This window comes from Columba livia, chromosome 20, assembly GCF_036013475.1.
Source record: "Columba livia isolate bColLiv1 breed racing homer chromosome 20, bColLiv1.pat.W.v2, whole genome shotgun sequence".
Classification (NCBI taxonomy): domain Eukaryota; kingdom Metazoa; phylum Chordata; class Aves; order Columbiformes; family Columbidae; genus Columba; species Columba livia.
This window is the reverse complement of record NC_088621.1, coordinates 10790946-10814452: the sequence shown is the minus strand read 5'-3', so window position 1 is coordinate 10814452 and position 23507 is coordinate 10790946. Positions and strand designations below refer to the sequence as shown.

The 23507-nt window shown below is 52.9% G+C and overlaps 1 protein-coding gene and 1 long non-coding RNA gene across 4 annotated transcripts in view; one reads left to right on the top strand and one right to left on the bottom strand.

Annotated features, from left to right (window-relative positions):
* Window positions 1-744: 744 nt before the first annotated feature.
* Window positions 745-11520, bottom strand: LOC110362829 (uncharacterized). 3 transcript variants are annotated; one of them, XR_002420481.2, is made up of 2 exons: window positions 7343-11520; window positions 745-1127 (listed from the first exon to the last, which is right to left on the bottom strand). It is a non-coding gene; the product is annotated as an uncharacterized LOC110362829 (long non-coding RNA). The 3 variants fall into 3 exon arrangements; XR_002420482.2 differs by lacking the exon at window positions 745-1127 and adding an exon at window positions 6442-7269; XR_010467379.1 differs by lacking the exon at window positions 745-1127 and adding an exon at window positions 6442-7269 and having other exon boundaries at window positions 7358-11520.
* A 189-nt stretch (window positions 11521-11709) lies between these two features.
* BAZ1B (bromodomain adjacent to zinc finger domain 1B) overlaps window positions 11710-23507 on the top strand; it is a 53460-nt gene continuing 41662 nt past the window's right edge. The window contains exons 1-4 of the mRNA XM_065037332.1: window positions 11710-11997; window positions 18471-18587; window positions 20576-20720; window positions 21807-22005. Of these exons, the coding sequence (XP_064893404.1) occupies window positions 11885-11997; window positions 18471-18587; window positions 20576-20720; window positions 21807-22005 (574 nt within the window). The 5' untranslated portion in view covers window positions 11710-11884. The remainder of the gene's footprint in view (window positions 11998-18470; window positions 18588-20575; window positions 20721-21806; window positions 22006-23507) is intronic.

Sequence of the window (23507 nt, the reverse complement as noted above, 5' to 3'; positions counted from 1 at the left end):
ACCTTCCTCTTTTCATCACATGCCAGTTTCCTCTCCTCTCCTCTCCTCTCCTCTCCTCTCCTCTCCTCTCCTCTCCTCTCCTCTCCTCTCCTCTCCTCTCCTCTCCTCTCCTCTCCTCTCCTCTCCTCTCCTCTCCTCTCCTCTCCTCTCCTCTCCTCTCCTCTCCTCTCCTCTCCTCTCCTCTCCTCTCCTCTCCTCTCCTCTCCTCTCCTCTCCTCTCCTCTCCCTCTCCTCTCCTCTCCTCTCCTCTCCCCTCCTCTCCCCTCCTCTCCCCTCCTCTCCCCTCTTCTCCCCTCCTCTCCCCTCCCCTCCCCTCCCCTCCCCTCCCCTCCCCTCCCCTCCCCTCCCCTCCCCTCCCCTCCCCTCCCCTCCCCTCCCCTCCCCTCCCCTCCCCTCCCCTCCCCTCCCCTCCCCTCCTCTCCTCTCCTCTCCTCTCCTCTCCTCTCCTCTCCTCTCCTCTCCTCTCTCCCCTGCAGCCCAACAACGCAGGCAGGAGCCATGGGGGATTTCAGCCCAAGCAGTCACGGTCTGACACAATGACAGGTAACGTAACCAAGCCTGACGGGAAGGACCACACAATCCTTTTTTACCGGCTGGAGCTGCCTGCACTTTGAAAATAACTCCTATAGCACCTCAGAGAAGTGATGGGTATCCTCGACAGCTGTTCTTAAACTCACCACCAGATTTGTGGCATTAAACCTCCATTCTGGGAGCAGCAGGAAAGAAGAACAAGTATCACCATAATAAAGATTCAGATGCCTCAGCTTTAATTTTGTGGTCTATATATGTGTGCAGAAATTAGGAGAAGACGCTGACTTGGAACAGGAAAGCTATGGAGGCAGCGGCAGTGCTCCCAGAGGATCGTTTCGGATGTGATCAGTCTGCCTGGTGTGGTGGGACGGCAGCGGGGAGCCGCATGCCCCAGGCAGGATGGGCAGGGCCCTTTTTGGCAGCACCACGGCAGATACAGGAGAGAAATGAGGGTCAAGGAAGGGCATTTGTCGGGATAAAGCCAAGCAGAGGATGCGCCACGGGAGCAGACATGGAGGTTCTAGCTGCGTGGGTGAACCTGGAGGTGACCGGGCTGAGACTAAGCCAAGCAGAGCAGGACACTGATGTGCCTTTTCCTGCAGGAAGGACAACCCCAAATTTAGTCCAAACATAGAAGCCAAGTTAAAGACACCAAGGGTAGCAATGCAGTGAGAAGACAGCCTGTGTCCAGCAGCCCTGTGCAGACTGTCAGGGAAGCCAGACACCCACTCTGTGACTGTGTTTCTCCCACTAAGTGACCCTGCAAAGTGATTTCTTGCTGCACAACATGGCGCTTGCCCAGGAAAACAGCAGGAGCTGAGCTTTGTCCTCCGCAGCACCCATGGCCAAGTGAGGTCCGGCAGCCACCCATTCACCCCGGCTCTCTCCAGAACCCTGAAGAAGCATCCAAGGTGCTGCTGATTCTGTTATCAGGAAAATACTTCTCTCTCTAAGCACACTGCTGGATCCATGCCTTGCATCATGTGGAGAGAAAGATGCATCTGTAGCTGCATCCATTGGTAGGCACTCTCATTCTGTTAATAAACTTTATACTTATGTTACAGCATTACCACTGTCTCCTGCCTGCTAAACAATAATTTTAAATGCTGTGGAAAATACAGCTGACTTCTGTCTGCCCACAGACACGATGTTCTGTGCGTTAACTGGTGTGTTACAGGGATACGCAGAGCACAAACCTCTCTGTTTCCAAGATTACAAACACCTCAAACAAATAAATGTCCTGTGGAGCTAAATGCCTTTCCTACTCCATCAGCAGAAATGATGTGGTTCTTCTACTAAAGCAATCTGGTAAATACATGATAATAACCTGGTAATAACATCTACAATCTGGTAAATACTAAGTGTGAGATTCAGATACATAAGTGGGATCATTGAGGACCAAAAGTAACTGGAAAAGCCATGAAAATTCCAAGATCAGCAGAGTCCTGCTCCTGTATTTCAGCAGAAATATTTTCCACGGAGACCTGAAGACTTATCAAACACAAAACCTGCATATTTATATTTAAGGAGTGATGAAGTTTTCCATGTTATACATATTTGTACGAAAATAAAATGGATGTCTCCTTGTAGCTTGGGTTACAGCTGAGGCCTGGGGACATGGCATGAGAAAAGAGATGGGAAAACTCAATGAGGGAGGACTCACAGCAGTCTAAAACTCATATATCTGATTAATCACCTTCTGCATCATACCCAGGGAAGTTCACGTTGAGTTGTAGACACTCTAGGGTCCTTTCATACCGTTAAAGTGATGGGAAAAGGCGTTTGTGTTCCTGAGAACTGGGCTATAAGGGAGCAGCACTGAAGAGATCTCCATCAAACCAAAATGGGTTTTCGTTCATTCAGTCCAAATGGAGAGTGCAAACTTTAATTAACTCAATAGCTGTTGAGAGCTTGGAGACCTGCAGATTGATGGTTCTGGCTGCAAAACTGCAGAGCATCAGCACTGCAGGCAGCCCTGCCACGCTGCGGACGGGCTGGGAGCACCAAGAGCTGCGCCAGGCACTCGCCCGGCCCGCGCGGGTGCGGCTGTGCCCATGGAAAATGCCAAAGCTTGGAAAAAGCATGAGCCCGAGCTGCCCCGTGCATGTCCCACAATATCCTTCTCTCTGAATGGGAGAGGTGTGGAGGTGATGGGTGGACTGTCGCACCCAGAGAGTGGTGGTCAATGGCACAATGTCTGGATGGACACTGGTGACAAGTGGTGTCCCTCAGCAATCCGTACTGGGACCTGAACTGTTTAACATCTTCATCAGTGACACAGTGGGATCAAGGGCACCCTCAGCAAGTTTGCAGATGACACCAGGCTGAGTGGTGCAGGTGACACACCTGAGGGACGGGATCCATCCAGAGGGACAAGCTGGAGAAGGGGGTCCATGCGAAGGGGTGAGGTTCAACAAGGCCAAGTGCAAGGTCCTGCACCTGGGTCTGGGCAACCCCTGGTATCAGTCCAGGCTGGAGGATGAAGGGATGGGGAGCAGACCTGCGGAGAAGGACTTGGGGTGCTGGGAGGTGAAAGACTGGCCATGAGCCAGCAATGTGCACTTGCAGCCCTGAAGGCAAATGGTACCCTGGGCTGCATCAAAAGGAGCACAACCAGCGGGTGGAGGAGGGAGATTGTCCCCTCTGCCCCGCTCTGTGAGACTCCCCCTGCAGTGCTGGTCCAGCTCTGGGTCCTCAGCACAGACACACATGGACCTGCTGGAGAGGGGCCAGAGGAGCCACAGGAATGACCCGAGGCTGGAACAGCTCTGTTGGGAGGACAGGTGAGAGAGCTGGGCTGTTCAGCTGGAGAAGAGAAGCTGTGGGGAGACCTTAGTGTGGCCTTTCTAAACTTAAAAGGTATAAGAAGGATAAGACTGATGGGGACAGACTTTTGAGCAGGGCCTATTGCAGTAGGACAGGGGGTGATGGTTTTAAACTAAAGGAGGGAGATTCAGGCTGGACATGAGGAAGGAATTGTTGTCCTGAGGGTGGTGAGAGCCTGGCCCAGGTTGGCCAGAGAGGTGGTGGCTGAACCATCCCTGGAGACATCCCAGGCCAGGCTGGACGGGGCTCTGAGCAACCTGAGCTGGTGAAGATGTCCCTGCTCATGGCAGGGGGGGCACTGGGGAGCTGGGAAGGGCCCTTCAACCCAAACTATTCTACTACTCCCTGATTTTATGTTAAATGCTGCCATTTCCAGTGAGCTCACATGGAGCTGCAACGTGGACTTTGGGAACAGGAAGGGAAATGCAGTGAGCTCTGGGGCTGTAGGCATCTCTGCTGGGAAGTGGTGGTACAAAGGGCATAAAACCTGCCTTTTTCCACATGTATAGTCAAGCTTTAGCTATGCAGTATCAGTTTCAGCCAGAAGCAGAAAACCAGCCACACAGGGATGTCACTCAGGGACAACACCAGAACAAGCCTGCTCTGTGTCCATGGGAACGGAGAACCAGAACACAAGTCACTGACAACCTGAAATGTGCTTCTGCACATCAAGCACCACCACCTCTCCCTGCTGGCCCGTGGTGACACAGCTGAGCTGGTGTAAAGTTATCTCTGACCAAATCGGGAGAACCCACATCAGCCAGTAGGTGCCAGTTTCTCCATTTAAGGCATGTGGATTCTTAGCATACAAAAACAATGGGCCTTTTCAGGATGCACCTTCACTGTGGGCTTTGTGACCATCAGACGACAAATCCCGTGTGGATGCAGAACATCTAATGCTCAGCTGTCTTAACTCACAGTCCTTGTCCCAGATCCTGGATTCCCTTCCCCGGGAGCTGGACTGTTGGGATGGCCAGTGGCCCACTTGCTGCCAAAGGACACATATTGGATGGATCTCCTTCCTCTTTTTTCTAACACAACTAGGGTACACCAAACTAGAAGCTAAAGTAAAAATGTCACGATGGATAGAGACATCCTCCCAAGTTAAAAGATGCAAAAAACTGAAGGAGTAACTGGAGATGTAGGTCTGTCTCAATGTGCATTATGATCTGCTCTTGCATCTCCTGGATTTTATAGAATTAGAGAATCATTTTGGTTGGAAGAGACCATCAAGATCACAGAGTCCAACCGTTAACCCAGCCCTGGCACTGCCCCATGTCCTGAGAACCTCATCTCCGTCTGTCCAGCCCTCCAGGGATGGTGACTCCAGCACTGCCCTGGGCAGCCTGTTCCAATGCCCCACAGCCCTTTGGGGAAGAAATTGTTCCCCACATCCAACCTCAACCTCCCCCGGTGCAATTTGAGGCCGTTTCATCTCAACATGTCATTTGCTATAATAGTTGGGAGAAGAGACCAACACCTTCCATAGTAAAACCTCCTTTCAGGTAGTTGTGGAGAGCTCAGAGGCACTTCGGCACAAAATATGAACCTGCCATGGTGCATTGGTTCCCACATGGTGCTTCTGTGCATGATCAAAAAGCTAAACATTCTGTCTTTTGTCAGGCCAGGGATGGCAACCTGGAATCATTTCAGTGGCACCAGCCCTTCATGTCCCCAGGCACAGCTGCTTCCCACCACAGACACCCAGGTCTGCACTGAGGACAAGGTGTCTTTTTCTTCACCCTCAGACTACGTGCCCTTGGTTTGACTATGGGATCTTCTCAACTCTCATTTCCAAGCCCATCTTCTTGTGCAGAACCTCTTGCCAGGACGGGCAGGCTGAGCTGCGTTAGGTCTTAAAAAAGGTCCCATGGGCCTGGAGGACATTGTCACACAGCCCAGGACGGAGGCAGAGCCTGGACCCAGTGCAGACTCTGCTTCAGGGTGTCCTGTCCCAGCAGCCCTGGGAGAGGAGCAGCGAGCAGGGCTGGCCAGAGCAGGAGGGTGCAAGAGGGTGGATCTAGAGGTGGATCTTCGCTGCTGTCCAGCCACAGGGGAAAACGGCTGTCCTGACGCTGCCTGGCAAGCACTGGCAGCGCTAAAGCAGAAGCATCCAGGTGTGGAGAGGGACAGGAAGGGTGGGACACCCCAACGCATCTGGGGGGTGCAGTGTGGTACAGGAAGAAAAGGAGGATGGGCATGAGAAGGCAGTTCAATACCACCCTATTGCTGGGTCTTTTGTACAGCCCGAAGACGGAGGGCGTGCATATATATACATATTGCTAATAAAAGGCATTTCCCCTTTTCAACTCATTGCCTGGCCCCTTCAAACATAAGAACAGCTAAAATCAGACCAAGGGGCTATTTAGCCCAGCATTGCCTCAGCGGGAGCTGCCTGGGGGCTCTGGAGAAGCAATCAGGGCAATGATGGGTTTTAATTTCCATGAGAATGTCAGCCTCCAGATACCTTCACCTGGGGGATTCTCTGGGCTGGATGCGTTTCTGTCCTCTTGCCAGCTATTACAGTAGGAATGGTTTCTTGGCTAACCCAGGCTCCCCCGTGCTCTGGGAAGCCCATGACATCATTTACAGAAGCTCACAACAAGCAGTGGGTCTCCCACCATTACCAGGCTGGGGCTGGGGGAGACTGGGATCCTCCTGCTCTTCAGGGCTCCGTTTCACTAACTGCGAATTGCTGCCTGTGGCAGAGCCGCCGCCGCAGCGCTGCGCCAGGGATCCGGGGCTGGGGAGGTGCGGGGACAGTCTGCTGTTCCCAGGAACCTGGGACCTCTGGAGCGCGAACTTGCAGCTCCCAAATTCCCGAGCTGACACGGCAGGATTCCCCCTGAGCTGGCTCTGGTATCTGAAAGGTCACTACGGTTGATTTTAGAAGGAGCGGTGGAATTGCTGAGGTTGTGGGCAGGTAGGAGGCTCCTGCTTCCCCCGCTGCAGTAACAGCAATGAGTCTTTGTCTTAAGAGTCAGAGATCTCAAACACCACCCTAGAGGACAGTTTTGAGCTTGTATACTTGGAAAGTGCTTTGGCTAGCCATGTGAAAGGACTTCAACTGGGAAAGGAAAACTCTTGATTATTAAAAATCATTTTACTAACCAAAATTTTTTTAAGTAGAGTATTTCAGTAGGTAACTCACACATGGAACAAGAACAACAGCAAGTTCTGCTCTTGCCTTGGCTTCAGGGACATGAAAAGACTGCGGAAGGTCACTCTGCAGAGTGCAGCAAAATTACAGGAGAGCTGTCAGTGTGATTCCATATGCGAATAAAATGCTGTTTCAAAGCTGTTTGGAGCGTGTGAGGAGCTAAAACACCTGCTAAGCAAACCCTGCGGAGCACACATGGGAAATGGTGTCTTTTCACTCTGGCTGTGGAAGCGGAGCTGGCGCTGTGGGGACCGGGAGAAGCACAACTGCCTCATGGCAGCTCTTTGCAATGCTCCCAGAGATCACAAAAACACATCACAGGCTCTCAGAGCTGTGACACCATCACCAACACAAGGGTGTGCAGCTGCCTTGAGGGGATTGCTGTTCCCTGAACCCTGCACATACGCCATGCGCCACTTCAGGCATATCATACAGGTGTGTACAAGGTGATGTTGTCCTTGAAAATGTGGGGACATTTGGCTTGATGGCCTGACGAGAGCTGCAATTGCTCTCAGAAAGGAAACGGACCCAAAATGGACTTCACTGCTTGAGCCGAGGGGCTGAGCACAGACACGCGCACCCAGCTGTGTTTGACTCAGCAGGGCACCGTGGCTCCTCCTCTGCTCGCAGGTGTGTGTTGCAGACACGGTGTCATTGCAGCGCGGAGGAAGCAGAAGGTGCTCTGAGGTCCGCAGAGGGTGAGTTGAGGCTGCAGGCGGGGCTGGGCTGCGCAGGTCTGCAGAGGGCAACGTCTGCAGCAGATACATGTATTTATCAGACAGCTTCTGCCAGCTGGAACATGACGTGTTGGAGATAAACACTCACCTGCTGGAAACTTGCCTGAGATGGGAACCAGCTTTCAGTCGGAAATGAGGCTTTACAGGCTGAGAGCAGCGGTCACCAGCACGCCAGGGGACTTGCAGCGCCACTACCAAACAAAACAGGAAAACCAGAACCAAAGTCAGTCTCAGAGCAGCAGCTGGGTAGAAGCACCTTCCTGAAAACGTTCAGGCAACAGCCTGCGTGCTGCTGGGGAGATCAGGCTGGAGCTCTGGCTCAGCATCTGAGATAAACTCAACAGAGGAGGCAGGTGACATTTTTGAACCCAGAGTCACCCGCCCCCCTCGGGCAGCAGGGACACGCTGGCGGGTAGACATGCTCTGTGTACACCCGAGGTATGATTTTCAGTGCTGATGAGCTGTCATGGAGGCACCATAAAATGACTCCAAGAAAATAATAAGCTTAAACCAAGTTTAATTCATAACTGAAACCAAACAACAGACCATAACCAAACAACAGAAACCAATGCAAGTGGGGGGCTAATCTAAGTTGATCAGCACTGCGGCAACATTTAATAAACTGCAGGTTTGATGTACCAGTTGGGGATATTATTACTAAATGACCACATAAGATCAAAGCTCCACAGCCTGCACACACTCACTCAAGAGGCCTCTTTCACTCAGGAGTATCCAGAAGAAAGAGTCACTTGCATGGGGTGGGCAAGGGCTCACTCAGGGATGTATCCAGAAGAACATCACTCACCAAGGAGCAGGTGAGGGCTCTCAATCCCAGGAAGTCTCCTTAGATGCTGTCCCTGATCTCAGTCCCACTGCTCCCAGACCAACTCCACAGGGCTCTTCAGACAGGGACCCATTTTATAACCTGGTCAGATCCGGCTGTGCTCATTACAAGCTGGTCCAGAGGCTTCTCTGGGCCTGGGCACGTCCTTGCCTGAAGACACATCTATTGACCAAGAGTCCTGCTCCTCCTGCTCCCTGCACCGGGGGGAGGTGGCCTTGAGCAGTCACCATGTCCTGGGACCTGACAGTTGGCATTGACCAAGGTGTGTACACAAGGACACGCTCAGTGGGGCACAAAAGGCACTGAAGACCCATCAACTACCCTACTAAAAGCTCCAGAGCTCATGGGGATGTGCAACTGTCATGTGAGCGAATGACTCCTTTACATGAGAGAACATCTGCTCACAGCTGAGCCACGCACATCTGCTCACCCTTCCCGAGGAAATAACTCATCTTCTAGTAACCTGCTCAGAAATGAAGACTTCAGAAGTGAGAATCATGCAAGAATGGAATGCCCCTGCTGGTCTGAGAGACAGGGATATGGAGCCTGTCCCTGCGTTCATTAAGATATGGATAAATGGAAGAGAATGAGCTCCTCAGGTCTTGGGATTCACTTATTTGTCCCTATGCTGAGCCTCAGCTATTTCAAAGCAATGGGCAGCATTAGGAAGCAGGTGAGGCTGCTCTCCAGATCAGCCCAAAGGTCGGTACCACCTCCCGCTCTGCTCCCGTTCTGCAGCCCCGGATCAAGTCACAGAGAGCAAACAGTGCCCAGCACAGCCAAAGCCACCCCGGGCATGGAGGAGCAGGTGCAGCTGCTACAGCAGCAGGAAGGACACCAGTGGACAGACAGCAGGACACGGCAGAGCTGACAACCACGAGGGCTGTGGTGGCTGCAGCAAGAGGAGCTGCGTGGATACCTGGAAGGACAGTGATTAATTACTCTGAATTATACAGGGGAGCTGTTTGGCGTTCAGCTGTGTAAACCCTGGATGTAACCACAAACAGACAAAGCTCACCTAGGGAGGGATTTTCTTGTTCTCCGACCGTACCTAAATGCTGCGACATTTGGCAAACTTCCAGCTCCGCTGCTCCTGGAAGGTTTGCTGCTCCGAACCATCCCAGCTAGTTCCCATCAGGTGTGGGCCTGGCAGCAAGAACAGGGCTGCACACACAACAGCAGGGCTGCACGGAAATACTGTACCCAAAACTGCTTTAGCTCGCTTTTTAACAGCCACAGCACATCAGTGGCCGTGCTGACACTCTGTAACGGCACCCAGACTTCTTGCTCCTGTTTCCATTTCCAACCAAGGAACTTTCTGCTTATAAGTTCCTTCAGTATACAAGTTTGTACACTGCACAGTTTTGTTTCTTCTGAAGACAACTCCTTCTGATCATCCTGTATCTGACCCTTCCCTGTACCCACAGCCTCTCCCAACCTCGTACATTGCATAATAAATTAATAGAAACAAGTCATTCTCTAAAACCAATTCCTTGTGATCCTTTATCCACCCCAACTCCCCCTCCAATAAACTGTCATCCTCTATTTAGCTGGGCCCTTACCCACCCCATCATGTGTACATACAGCCCTGCAAGTCAGGGAACTTTGCCAAAGCAGCATCACACTTTACCACATTCTTCACGCATTTTCCCCGTGTTTCCCGTGTGCTTATGAGCACAGCTCAGCTGGAGTTGGACGGACAAACACCAAGCCGGGGGGCCTGAGACCTCGTGGGCTGGAGGTGCAGAGGTTTTGAACTTCAGGGCCTGGTTAGAGCTTCAGCTGCCGCAGGTACACCCCGAGCGCTGTCACCAACGGCAGGCCGGGCAGAGGGGACACCTGCCCTCGTCAGGGGCTCTCTTCAGCACCAGATGAAGCCTTTGGGATAAAGTAGTAACTTCTACATTTACATTTTATGCCACGATGCTTTTTCAGTGGGAATTCATAACGGAAGGACACGTTTACAGTCTAGGTGGTAGAAAGGCATTACTCAACTTTGTGGGCAGTTTGGGGAGCTGAATTTTGGCAAGGCTGCTTCTTTTCACCCCGAGTCAGCCACCGCAGGGCTGTGCAGAGCAGACCTACTCCTCAGTGCCATGAAGCAGCACCCACCCAGGATCACTAGAAAATACTTAATACACTAAATTTTAAGTGAATTCTGTTTTCCTGATCATTGAAAACTGGGTTAGAAGGAACAACGCTGGGCTTGTACTTTTGCTGTGCTTCTGGCCAGGGCTGCTTCAACCCCCCGGAAACTCTGATGAGACAAACACACCACATACAGAATGTGAGGGGTTGAAGGGCCCTGGAAAGCCCATCCAGTGCAATCCCCCCATGGAGCAGGAACACCCAGATGAGGTTACACAGGAAGGTGTCCAGGCGGGTTGGAATGTCTGCACAGAAGGAGACTCCACAACCTCCCTGGGCAGCCTGGGCCAGGCTATGGTGCCCTCACCAGGAACAAGTTTCTTCTCATATTATAAGTGGAACCTCCTGTGTTCCAGTTTGCACCCATTGCCACTTGTCCTGTCACTGGTTGTCACCAGAAGAGCCTGGCTCCATCCTCCTGACACTCCCCCTTTCCATCTTGATCCCCAGGAATGAGTCCCCCCTCAGTCTCCTCTTGTCCAGCTCCAGAGCCCCAGCTCCCTCAGCCTTTCCTCACACGGGAGATGCTCCACTCCCTCCAGCATCTTGGTGGCTGCGCTGGACTCTCTCCAGCAGTTCCCTGTCCTGCTGGAACTGAGGGGCCACAGCTGGACACAATATTCCAGGTGTGACACAATATTCCAATTTCTTATTAAAAAATAAAATAAAAATCACCAAACGAAGCACACGAAACACCAAACCCACAGCTCTCAACTGTTTCTTTCCTGCCCGCACAGCAGCCCCGGGGTCCCGACTCTGCCGTCCCGCTGTTCGCTGTGCACCCCGGGCCGGCGGGTGCCCAGAGCCGCCACTCGGAGCACCGGAGCCGCCCCCAACCCCCCCCGCCGCGCCCCCTGGACGGGCCCTGCCCGCCGGACACCCCCGGCTGCACAAACCGGCGGGCACGGCGACACCGGCCGCGGCCCCTCGCCCGCCCCAGGGCCCGGCCGCGGGAGCCGCCGCTTCGCCTCCCGGCAGAGCTGAGGGGCCCGGCCCGCCGAGGCGAGCCCAGTGCTGAGGGTCCGCTCCGGCAGGATCCAGGCCCGGCTCCCCGGACCCGCCGACCAGAGCTCCCTGAGGGGCGGCGCCACCGCCCCGCCGGACCCCCACGGTCCCACAATGCCCCGCGCGCCCCTGCGCCTTTAAGGGGCGGTGGGCGGCACGAGCCGACCGAGGAGGACAAAGCCCGGCGCGCGGCCCCGCCGCAGTACCCGGATGGGCAGGGAGGCGGGGGCGCGACCCGATTGGCCGCCGCGGGAAAGGGGGCGGGCGGATAACGGAGCCACAAAATGGAGTCGCGCTCTCTGCTGCTTACATAACGCGACCTCTCACCCCGCGCGCGGTGCAAGCCAGCTTGCTGTGCCGGTGGGCGGGGCGACGCGGAGAGATTGGTGGGCTGTGCAGCCAATCCAGAGCCGGGAGCGCCGGTGTCCCGCCAGTGTGCTCTCAGGGCTGCGGCGACGGGGGCGGGCCCTGCGGGGCGGGAGGCAGGTTGGGCTGCGCGCGGCGAGGCTGGGCCCGCCGCCCGCGCGGGAGGGGGAGGGAAATCTCCCGCCATTTTTCAATCCTCCCGCCCGGGTCCCGCCGCCGCCGCCGGGGTCGTCACGCGGGTCCGCCGGCTCCGGCCGCGCTCCCGCCATGGCGCCGCTGCTGGGCCGCAAGCCCTTCCCGCTGGCCAAGCCGCTGCCGCCGGGGGAGCCGGGGGAGCGGTTCGTCATCCCCCACACGCAGGAGGCCTTCCGCACCCGCGAGTATCCGCCCGGCCGGGGGCGCGGGGAGACGGGGACGGGGCGGCGGGGAGGACGGGAGGGGTTCGGTGCCGCCGCTGTCACCTGCCGCGGCGGCCGCCCCCGGGCCGAGCGGCCCCGCCGCTGCCGGGCGCGGGACCGGCCTCGGGCGGCCCCGGGGCGGCCCAGCGCAGGGGACTGGGGCGGAACAAAGCGGGAGCGGGGCCTTCGGGCTCCGGGCGGGGGGGGCCCGGCCCGCGCTGCCCCCGGGGCCGCTTGCGCCCCGGCAAGTTTCCGGCCCGGTTCACCCGCGGGGGCAGCGGGCCGGGCCGCTCGGAGGCGCCGTAACGGGGAAGGGCCGCCCGCGGGCTCGGCGGGCCCGGCAGCTGGGGCTGGTTAGTGCAGTTAGCGCGGGAGCAGCGCCGGGGGGTGCGGTGCGAGTTTGGGGTGTGAACCCCGTGGGTGGGGGGTGGGATTGAAACTGGAGACTCCCCCGAGGAGGAGGATAAAGCGGTGACAGAAGCAGCTCGCCTGTGGACAGCCCGGGCTTTCTGTCCGAATGTGAGTTTTGCATGAACAACCATATTTTTGTGTGTGTGATTCCGCGAGAGTCAGCGCGTGACGGGCCCCGAGCGGCAGGACGTGGGCAGGTGGCTGTCACAGCCCGCGTGTCGCAGCGGGGGGTGCGGGGCCGTGCCGGGGGGGGGCCGTGCCGGGGGGGGCTGTGCCGGGGGGGGCTGTGCCGGGGCGGTGTGCGGGGCCGGGTAGGCCGGCAGGGTCAGGACCTGTGCGCCCTCACCTGCGAACTGCTGGTTTGTTGTTTGTGTTAAAAGGATCAAAACCGCAAGAACCGAGGACGGGAAGTGAGGCGGGAATGCGTGAATATGGGAACATACCTCAGAGATCTCGATGGTGTGGAAGACAAAGGGACTCCGGAACTTGTACGGACCCCTGTGCTGGGGAGGGTCTCGTTACAGTGTGAGGAACACCCGGTGCAAGTCTCTAGGAGGGATTAGGCAGGTCTTGAAGAGGAAATGCCTATCTGAGCGCAGATAGACATTGCTAATGCATTCAGCCCAATAAAATGAGACTGGAGAGTGTGTATGTACTTGCTTTTTAACAGTATTTTAAGTTAAAGCATCCAGTCTGTGACTCAAATACCTGCTCTTGTGGTGTGTGCAAACTGAAAGTAGCTCAGTCATCCGTCTGGTCTGATGAGGCGGAGACTTGTTCTCTCCTTTCAGTATGAGGAACCCTCAGTGAACAAGGAGTTTAATCCTAATTACTTCTTTTGTGAGAGAAGATGTGGCTCTTGTGGATCTGTGAGTAGCTGCAGGCCGCGTTTCTGCAGACACTTGGAGGGTATTAACGTTAGAGGAACAGAGGGTGGTTTCTCATCCTCAGAGGGGACGGTGGCAGCTGCAGGGTCAGAAGGAAGCAAGTGCTGAGGTTCTGGACGGATGCTCTTCTCCTGCAGAAAGCGCTGCATGGGGCGCCAGGGGACACGGACTGCCCGGCACGTTCTAGAAAGTTCGTCTTGGCAGATAGAGGTCGTGAAGCTAAATGGAGAAACTAAGTGATGTTTGGTTTTTCTATCTTGCTCTGTTGACTGTAACAGGCAAAAAGTGGAACAGAAAATTGCAAATGAGTAAGTTGAAGGGATCTGTTACCTAAGGAAGTCTAGGCGCTGTTTTTTTTGGTCACTTGTGTCTATCGTAGGCGGTGTAGAGGAATGGCTTTTGTGGGTGGTGTGGCCTGTGGAGGGGCTGTGCCGAGCAGTACCCAAGTTCCCTTGAAAAACTATTGATCAGCTCATCCCCAGGAGGGTGTACAGGTTCTTGCCCTGCACAGCTACGAATGGGCTATTTGAAAGACTTTAAAAGTTGTTAAGAGTCTTTCAGTTTTCCTTGGCCAGGGTTTGCAGCTGTGGATGGGGCTGGTTGGGCTGAGCTGAGCTGTCTGCTCAGGGGCCGGGCAGCACTGGCCACGGGATGGGCTGCTCATTGGAGCTCAGGTCTTCATTTGGGTCTGATGTTTATTTGGAGCTTTATTTGGTGTCCTGTGACTGCCAGATTCCCCAAAATCCTTTTAAGAGAAGCCGTGCTGTGTAGAGCATGTTGTGTCCTGTCAAAGCTTTGGGCTCGCGATGCCTGACTGGGAGGGAGCGATGGGGATGGGCATCGCTGGGCACTCAGTTTGGAGCTCTGGGATCTGCTCTGAGCTGTGTGAGGTGTCAGGCGTGTAGAATCTCAGAATCATTTGGGTTGGAAAAGCCCCTCAAGACCATCGAGTCCAACCATAACCCATCCCTGGCACTGCCGTGTGTCCCTGAGAACCTCACGTCTGTCTGTCCAGCCCTCCAGGGATGGTGACTCCAGCACTGCCCTGGGCAGCCTGTTCCAATGCCCCACAGCCCTTGGGGGAAGAAATTGTTCCCCACATCCAACCTCACCCTCCCCTGGCGCAACTTGAGGCCGTTTCCTCTGCTCCTGGCGCTTGTTCCTGGGGAGCAGAGCCCGACCCCCCTGGCTCCAAGCTCCTTTCAGGCAGTTCAGAGATCAGAAGGTCTCCCCTCAGCTCCTGTTCTCCAGCTGAACCCCCAGCTCCCTCAGCCGCTCCATCACACTTGTGCTCCAGCCCCTCACCAGCTCCGTTCCCTTCTCTCCACTCGCTCCAGCACCTCAAGGCCTTTCTTGGAGTGAGGGGCCCAAAACTGCCCCCAGGATTGGCGGTTTGTCCTCCCCAGGTCCCAGCACAGGGACGGTCACTGCCCTGGGCCTGCTGGCCACACCAGTGCTGGTACCAGCCAGGACACTTTTTGGCCACTTTGGCACACGCTGGTTCATTCAGCTGCTGTTGACCACCACCCCCAGGTCCTTGTTTCACGGATGGTGCCATCTTGGCTGGTTTATGTCACCTGTGCACCTCGTCTGTGGGATGTGCACTGGGCATTTGCCGTCTACCAAAAGCCAGGATGTGTTCCCTGCTGAGCGGCTCATTCTGCTCCAGCGCTGGAGCTGCTGCAGCTCAAGGGTGCTGGGTTTGGAGAGGTGAGCGCCTCGTGCTGGCAGGGCCAGCCAGTTCCAGCCCAGGCTTTCCTTCAGCCGTCAGCCTGTGGTTTGGGAAGCTGTGTTGTTTTCCTCCCCAGATAAAAGCTTGCTGGCTGTTGGTGTCTTTGTACAGTAAGGAGCTCGGAGTACAAGAGGAATTAGCGTGCAGAGTGAAGGCTGTTCACATCTTCACTGTGAGATCAGCCAGTCTAACTCTGGCTGAAAGATGGCAGCACCAAAGTACAGTCGTGTCATGCTCTACGTCTATAAATATAAAATATAGAATTATTTTATATATATTCTAAACACCCCTGAGGTGTTTAAAAGACCTGTAGATGAGGTTCTCAGGTACATGGGGCAGTGCCAGGGCTGGGTTATGGTTAGACTTGATGATCTTGAGAGTCTCTTCCAAACAAAATAATTCTATAATTTTATACACACACATATATATATATATATATATATATATATATAGGGCAACTTTTCCACTCACACAGGGACTAGTGTCTTATAAAGTACCCACCTTCCTGGTAAGTTTGCTTTCTTAGCTAATACAAGTGGAAACAATTAAGATACTCCAAAGCTATTTTGGAGTTGATAGTAATTGCTGGGAGAGCATCAGTAACCCAGGAAGAAGTCAATTTTGTATCTGCCGAACAGTCCGCTTATGCAGTGGTTACCTTGTTTACTTGTAAACATGTTTCTCTGAGTCCCTTGTTTCTCAAGTAACTCTTTTGCCTTTCCCCATGAAGTGTTCTTCAGCGCATGCAGACAGATGTGATGTATTAACTGTTACACAGTGGGTAGTCATCTGTTTACTTTAGCGTGTGTGTTATTGGTGGCTTTTGGGGAATGCTCACAAGTAGCTGGTGTCCAGGGTTTCTTATTTGTTATTGTGTTGGGAATCGGTGGCAGCGGCAGCTCGGCTGTGTGGATGGTTGGTTATGGCACGGCACCGCGCCCGCACGCGTGTCCTGGATCAGACCCGCTCAGCAGCCTGAAATGTGTTGGGTTTGTTTCCAGTCTGAGTGGGAAGGACAAATAGTGTATGTGTAGTGGAAAGTTTGAGCGATAGGAAGCTTTGCAGAAACATTCTCCTGTGTTTTGGCTGTGTGCTCACCCAGGGTGTCAGAGCAGGACCTGGGTTGGATCTTGCCGTAGGGCGCTGGGGCCGCAGCGGCCGCGGGGGCAGTGTGCGCTGAGCTGACCCGCGGCGCGGTTAAATTGCGTTGCAGAGCTGAGCTGGACGGGGAAACTGCTGTGCCTGCTGCTTTGAAATTCGGTGTTGAGCTGAAAAATGTGAGTGCTGATGGGGTGAGGTGGAGCTTGTTCTCATAGGTGTGTACAAGGAGGGGAAGGGAGAATGCTTGTGTTAGTATGGGAAGCGGTGTTTGCAAAAACCATGTCTTTCAATTATTTTTCAACTGGAAATGAGCATTTATTTGCTGTCCTTGCTGGAAGGAAAGGAATCTCCTCACAAGTCTAGAGGGAAGAAAGTTGCCAAATGTAGGAGGGAAGACTGTAATTTTATTTCCTAGCTGTATCTCAAAGACTCATTTATAGTTATGCTGTTGAAGGTTTATTCAGGTGATGTGCTGAACCCTAAAAAGGTGCCTTTTCTGCAGCACTCGTGTCGCAGCTGCGAGTCCAGGAGGGACATGGGGTGACGTGCAGGGGACGAGGGGAGGGCACGGGGCCGGGGCTGTGCCACCCTGGCTCTTCAGGTTCCTGAAAGGGCTGAATTTGCTTTTAAATCTTCCTTCTGCGGGAAAGGCGGAGGAAGCAATAGTATTATGGTTGCAGTTTAGTTGTTCTTAAAGTGGTTAATTGCTGTAAATACGAGGAAGACTCCTGGCTTCTTGTTTGAAGGCTCCTGCTTTCTTTATTTTTTTTATTTCCCAGCTTAGCATTGCTACAGAATTTTGCTCCGCTGGCAGTTGTGGCCGATGGTGCAGCTGAGCTCCTGCAGGCTGTGCCTGCCCCTCTGCCCTGGAGCGCTGCTGGTTTCCATGGAAACCTGAGCATCTCGGAGGCCTCAGGGAGGGGCAGAACAGGCCAGGAGGCTCCGGCTGGGTGGGGTGAGGACTTGTCAGATGGCCGTTCATCCCCTCCCCAAGCCGGGGAACTGCGGGACTTCTCCGTGGTTTCAGGAGCTTTTCCAGGCAGCGGGGTCTCTGGAGCCTGTTCCTGCGCCTGCCGTGGGGGCTGGAATGTACCTGTGTGTCAACACCCGTGGTACAGCTGCTTTCTCATGGGGCTGGGAAGAAATGTCCGAGACAACTGGCTTTGTTGGAGTTGTGTCCTGGCTTCCTAATAGAAATCTTAAAAAATAAAAAATAATTTAAAAAAATACGGTTAGTTGCAGTAAAATTTCCTTGCAGCGCAAAGTGGCTGTGGGTGCTGCGCTGTGGCTGCTGACCCGGCCTCGGGGAACGTGGAGCGATCTGCTCGTTCCCACCGAGACGCGTCACCGCGGTGCTGCCGCAGACGTGCTTTGTGCTTTCCGCGCACTCCAGAGCAGGGGAAGGTGCTTTTCTTGCCTCGGTTGTGTTTTCTCCACTTAAATTACCACCGGTAAGCATATGGCAACTTGAGCAGGCTGCTGCGGTGTGGCTTGGTGTGGATTTACACTGTGCCAGCTTCCCTGATCGTTGTGCCTGTGTGTGTGCTATCCGTAGAAAGTGTGAAGTAGCTTCTGCCTGGTTTTGGTGATGGTTAATTAGGGCTTAGGTGTGTGCAGCACGGCCAGGGTGCTGCCAACAGGAGCGAACGCTGTAATTCACGGTGCTCCCGCTCTGCGGAGACTCGCCCGGGCACCTCCTAACCCTGATGGCAGGAGAACTGCGTCCTCAAGGTGCGGTGGTGAGAAGGGTCGTGATGTACGCGCGCACACACTGCTCTGGTTGTACCCGCAGGAACGCGGCCGCTGGAGTGATTCCCGTTTCAAAGCTGCTGAGTTTTTTCCTCAAAAGATTTGGGGTGCTGGATAGACTGGTAATTTCTGTCTAGAGTTTGTACACCACCCTAGGGCACTCGGAGTAGCAGTTCCCCAGCCGTTATTGTTGAGCCTTCCACAGCGTTCCCTGCAAGAGCTCCTGCATGTGCTTGTGATGCTGTGAGTGGGATTTTCTGATGAATCGGGCTGGAAAAGCTGAAAAGTAGCTTAGCAATGCCACCAAACTGAACTGGCGGGGCTGCGGCTCCTGTCCCGGTATGGAACAGGACGGGCTTTCCAGCTGCAGAAAGCTCCGGTGCATCCTGGCCTGAAAACTGATGGCATTTAGTGCAGCATCGCCACAGTAGACGCGGGGTTGTGCTGTGCTGTTGCCATCCTCAGCCTTCGCGCGCCTCAGTAGTACAGTTTTAACTGAATTCGATGGTCTTGCGCTGCTGTGATGATGTTCTCCACCGCAAAAATCCTGTTTTCCTGAGCTGCCGCTTCTCCAGAGAGTATGAAGCGCGTTTGGAGCGATACAGCGAGCGCATCTGGACGTGCAAAAGCACCGGGAGCAGCCAGCTGACCCACAAGGAGGCCTGGGAGGAGGAGCAGGAGGTGGCCGAGCTGTAAGTACCAGGGAGGGAACCGGCGTGTCTGTCCTCAGGCTTTGGGTGCACGCGGGGTAAGAGATTGCTGCTTGATGAGGTGAGTTAATTAGGGGTTATTTTACTGGCTCTAAGTAGATCTGGGGATTCTGGTGATGAAAGCAAATTAAGTCCAAATTTGATGCCATCACTACTGCAGCGGAGCGGTGCACTTAGTGCTGTATCTCAGTATTACTTGACCTAAAATAGTTCAGCATATGGTGCTTGGCATATTTGAAAGCACCTTGAGCAATGGGAATTTTTCAGAGGGGAAAAAAATCTTGAAGGAGCTAAAGTGCAAATATAGTAAAAAGAGCCCATTGAAGTGTTTCACATCAGCCAGCTCCACAGCTGTCATTATTTTTTCCACGTCTGCATTGGAATCAGTTGTACTAAATAAGAAAGATTATTTTGAGGTGAGGTTTTGGGGATTTCTTTGAATCAAGAAAGACCAAAGGGAAACCAGCAAGCCATTCATTACTTGCCAGCCCACGGGTGCCGGTGTCCCTGACCCTCCCCCCGGCCCCGTGTCCCATCTGAGACCATTGGGGCGGCTGCAGAGACGGGGTTTTCCATAAAGGTGCAAGTCCTTTGTGATTACAAAATTATATGAATTATGCCAAACAAACGACGCGTTTCTCTGTTCTCTGAACTGGTGACCCCGGTTTAAACCGGAGAGACTGTCAGCAGCTCTACCTGAGAGGTGAAATTTGCTGCTGCCTCTGCCATGGAGCATCCACATTTGATTAACTGGCAATATCACAAGGTTAACAGCCTAAGGAGAAACTCACCGTCATTTGAGGTTAATCACATCCTTAAAGGCAACAAATAAGAAACGTGTTTGCTCGTGGTCCCGATGTCTGTGGGGGCTGGAGTTGTCTGGCTGTTCCTCCGCTGCTCTGGGTTGGGGGGCGGCTGCAGAGCCCGCCCTGAGCTGGGCTGTAAGTCCTGACTCACAAATCACTGCTCTAGTGTCACTTACTTTTGCTTAACACTGTTGGGTTGGTTGGCCACTTCTGAAGACGTTAAGAAATGTAAATGAAATATAAATGGAAGTTTTGTCGAGCAATTTAGCTGCAGTGGCTCTAAATGTGGAAAAAAGACTCTGTGAAATGAGATTTTGGTTTTGTCTCTTTGAAATGGCATTAAAAGCTTCCTAGCTGGTTTCCCGGTGGCTTTATTACCTGACACTGGTCCGAATAAAAAAAGTTCATTAAAGGGATAGATTTGTTGGTGGCAGTTGCAGAACAGCAGGCGCAGCTGAGCATTGTCAGCAAGGGACCCCTGAGCCTGGGCAGCTGAACAGGGGATGGAAAAACGGAATAGCTTGTTCCTCCTTGCGGTAACTTGAAGCAAACTTCACTTTTTGGCCAGAAAGCTTTATGCAATACATTTCATAGTGCTGCTGGCAGGTAACTGACCTGATTCTTTAGAAAGATAAAGTCAATCAGGCAAATTTGTAACAGTCCTTTATCTTGGAATGAAAACGTTTGAAGGTTGATGGTGAAACACACAGAATGTTCCTCTCTGGGAAGTTAATGTGGTTGTGAAGCCTGTCTCTGTCTTCACTGTGGCAGCAGTCTGTTTGGAAGGAATGCTGAACGTCTATCGGCATCGTGTTATTGTTGGAAACAAGAATTTAAGCTAACAAGCCCCAGAATAATGATGTGGTCTTGAAATATATTTAACGTCTACTAGGGAGGGAGCAATAACCAGCAGGAACGGGCTCCCCAGCACCACTGGAACCCTCAGGATGCTCCTTCTGGGCAGGACAAGGACAATTTGAATGTCACGCCAATGACCTTGGTGGGTGCAGGGGAGGGTGGCAAAACCCCGGGGCGTTCGCATGTGGATGCGGCATCGGCCCCAACATTGTCCTGCTGTTAGCGTCGGGAATTGCGACATGGGAGCTGCTTTGCATTTTGGCTTTTATTCCCTGAATAATGCAGATTTCTTATGTGCTTGCTCAGCTTGAAGGAGGAGTTCCCCATCTGGTATGAGAAGCTGGTGCTGGAAATCGTGCACCACAACACCGTGTCTTTGGAGAAGCTGGTGGATGCAGCTTGGCTGGAGATCATGACCAAGTTTGCAGTGGGAGAAGAGTGTGACTTTGAGGTGAGGATCTGGTTTCCATTTTATCCCAGAGCTAATTTTGGATATCTGAGGGCAGGAGACGGGAAGGATGTGTTGCCCCCTTGCATTGTCAGAAAGTTGGTGAGAATTTCTATTGAATCCCAGCGGCAGCACCGGCGTCTGAACATGAGAAGCAGAAACACATGGGTGACCCATAGTGAGGGCAAGAGAGAGATGACTGATCCATGTTGGGAGGGAATAGAGATGTATGTGTTATGCTGCTCAAATCCGGGGTGTCAGACTCATTTTTATCAGCCTTGGGATTGCCGAGTGTAATTTTAGGACTGTGTAAATGTAGGAGTGATTACATTGATACAGGCCTCAAATTACCTTCAGCCCTTTGAACACAACCCCAAGGCTGATGTGGCCCCCAGTGAAAAGGCGTTTGGCAGCCCTGGCTTAAATATTTGGTTGTCTGTGTATATATTTAAATATATTTAAAAATACATATTTTAATTAAAAGAAGTTAAAAAATTATAGTCTGCCATAGTCTTTTCATCTAACGTGTTCCCAGGAGGAACAGGGGTCTTAAACCAACGCAGCTTGAGGCCAGCTGCTTATGTACAAATTGCTGATGATGCTCAAATGATTAGAAAATTCCCTCCAAAACTGGGGATGATGGGGAAAACTCACCCTTTTTAAAAATAAAGGAAGGTTATGAAATATTCTCTGGTAGCACGCTGTTCCGGATCCGTTGTCTCAGCTGGGGCTGCTGAGGAGGCGCCTCGTACACACACACTCTGTCCTTGGGTTGAGAAAGCAGCGGGTTAAACGCTGGAAAACCTGGCACTTGTCTCTTAGTGATTTGTACAGAACTCCCAGGTAGGAGGGGTAGTAAGAAATCCTGTAATTGTTTCATGAGAGGGACCATGAGCTTCTCTCAAGGAGGATGTGAATGAAACGTTTTGCCAAATTATGGTTTGTAGGTCGTCTTGGTTGCTTTTTTTCCTCCCTCACGGTGTTGAAGCTCGTTAATTCACGGTGTTGAAGCTCGTTAATTCACGGTGTTGAAGCTTGTTAATTTGCGTGTCTGGCTCAGGTTCGGTTTTCATCCGTATTTCCGCGCAGGTTGGTAAGGAGAAAATGCTGCCCGTGAAAGTTGTGAAGATACATCCCCTGGAGAAAGTCGATGAAGAGATGTCGGAAAAGAAATCGGAGGGCGCCTGTGATTCCCCGTCCAGCGACAAGGAGAACTCGGGCCAGGGCACCCAGGACAACCAGAAGGAGGGGACCCTGAAGGAGGATGACAACAGGAGGGAAAGCCTGAGTAAGTACTAAGACACCTGGAAGTCAGTGTTTGAATCCAGGTGTTGGGGCTGGCTGTGAGCGTTGGACGGGACGTTTGAACAGCCTCATTTCCTGAAAATCCTGACGTTGTCACTGTTGGTGACACGTCAGTGCTGGTGGCTTTCAGCTGCCCTGGCCTGTTTTAAAGCAGAAAATGTGCTGTCGTACTGGGGTGTAATAGCAAAAGCTACGCCTGAAATGTAGAAGCTTTGAAAGTATAACAAGTGTATGTAAAAAGAAGCAAGCGGGGTGCGAACAGCAACGGTTCCTGCGGGATTGTTACACTCTGCTGTGATGTTCATCCTCAGGATAAGCAGTAAACATCTCTAGTTCTAAAGCCTCTTCTGTCACAGACAAGCTCTAGTTTTCTTTCATGTCCCCAGTTGGCATAAGAAAGAAATGATTTTTTAATTTTGGTTTATCCCCTTTCCAGTTGTCAAAGGCTGAGACAAAATCAATGCAGAAAAATGCAGATTATTTCTTTTCCAAGGGCTCCAAATACCGCATGCTTGGAACTGTGCTCCCCCGTTCCGTGTCTGTTCCTTGCTGCTGCATGTGCAGGGCTTGCCTTGACTCTGAGAAGGTGCTGGTGGAAGAGGGGAAGAAAAGTCGTTTTGCGTCCTGTGTAGCTGCTTAGGAATGGAATTATGAGATTGTTTAAAAGAGATTTCGGTACTGGGAAATGTGTTGAGCTGTTCCAGCTCCACCGAAGTGCTTTGTAAAAGCAGAAGGAAAAGAAGAGTGTTGCAGGAACAATCTGGTCTTATACTCATCCTCTGAAACAGCAGTGGCGCTTGGAGAGGGACTGATGTGTGCTTTTTACGTTGAATTAAGTGCTGGTTCTCAAACTACCTCATAAAAGGCAGGGCAGGTACCTTTTACTTTAAAACTACTCATTGACCAAATGTACAGCCCGCTCGGTAAAAGGTGAACATGGACATTTTCAAATCAGAGATGCTCCCAGAGTCATAACAAAAGCAGTGGGCACTCGTTCTTTTAACTCTTCTCCTTTTATGCATTTATTTTGTTGCCGATGGTTTTATATTCTGGGCTATAGCAGAACATAGGTTCACAGTGAACTCATTCCTTAATCTGTATTTCAGAATTCATTAAAAACACGACATAGCATTTGTTCGTTTAGGCAGCGTCCTACAGGAGCCGTAAGGACTTGGTTTGGTTGGGCGGGTTCAGGCCCTAAGCTGCAGCCGCGGGGCCCCTGCGCGGTCCCGGGAGCCACCTGGCCGTGCTTCGTTTCACTTTTGCTCTCTGATAACCTGCGTACTTGAGCACCCACCGGTCATACGGGCGGCTGAGCAGTGACGGGCTCTGCGTGGGGCAGAGTTACGGGGCCTCTGCACTGGTGCTCGTGATGAGCTTGCTGATGGTATTTGCGAAAAAAGGAGCGGAGCAAGCGCTTCAGTCCCTCTGGTGAGCAGTCTGCCGTGCTTCAGAAGCTGAAAATACGGCTTTATACCAGCTTTA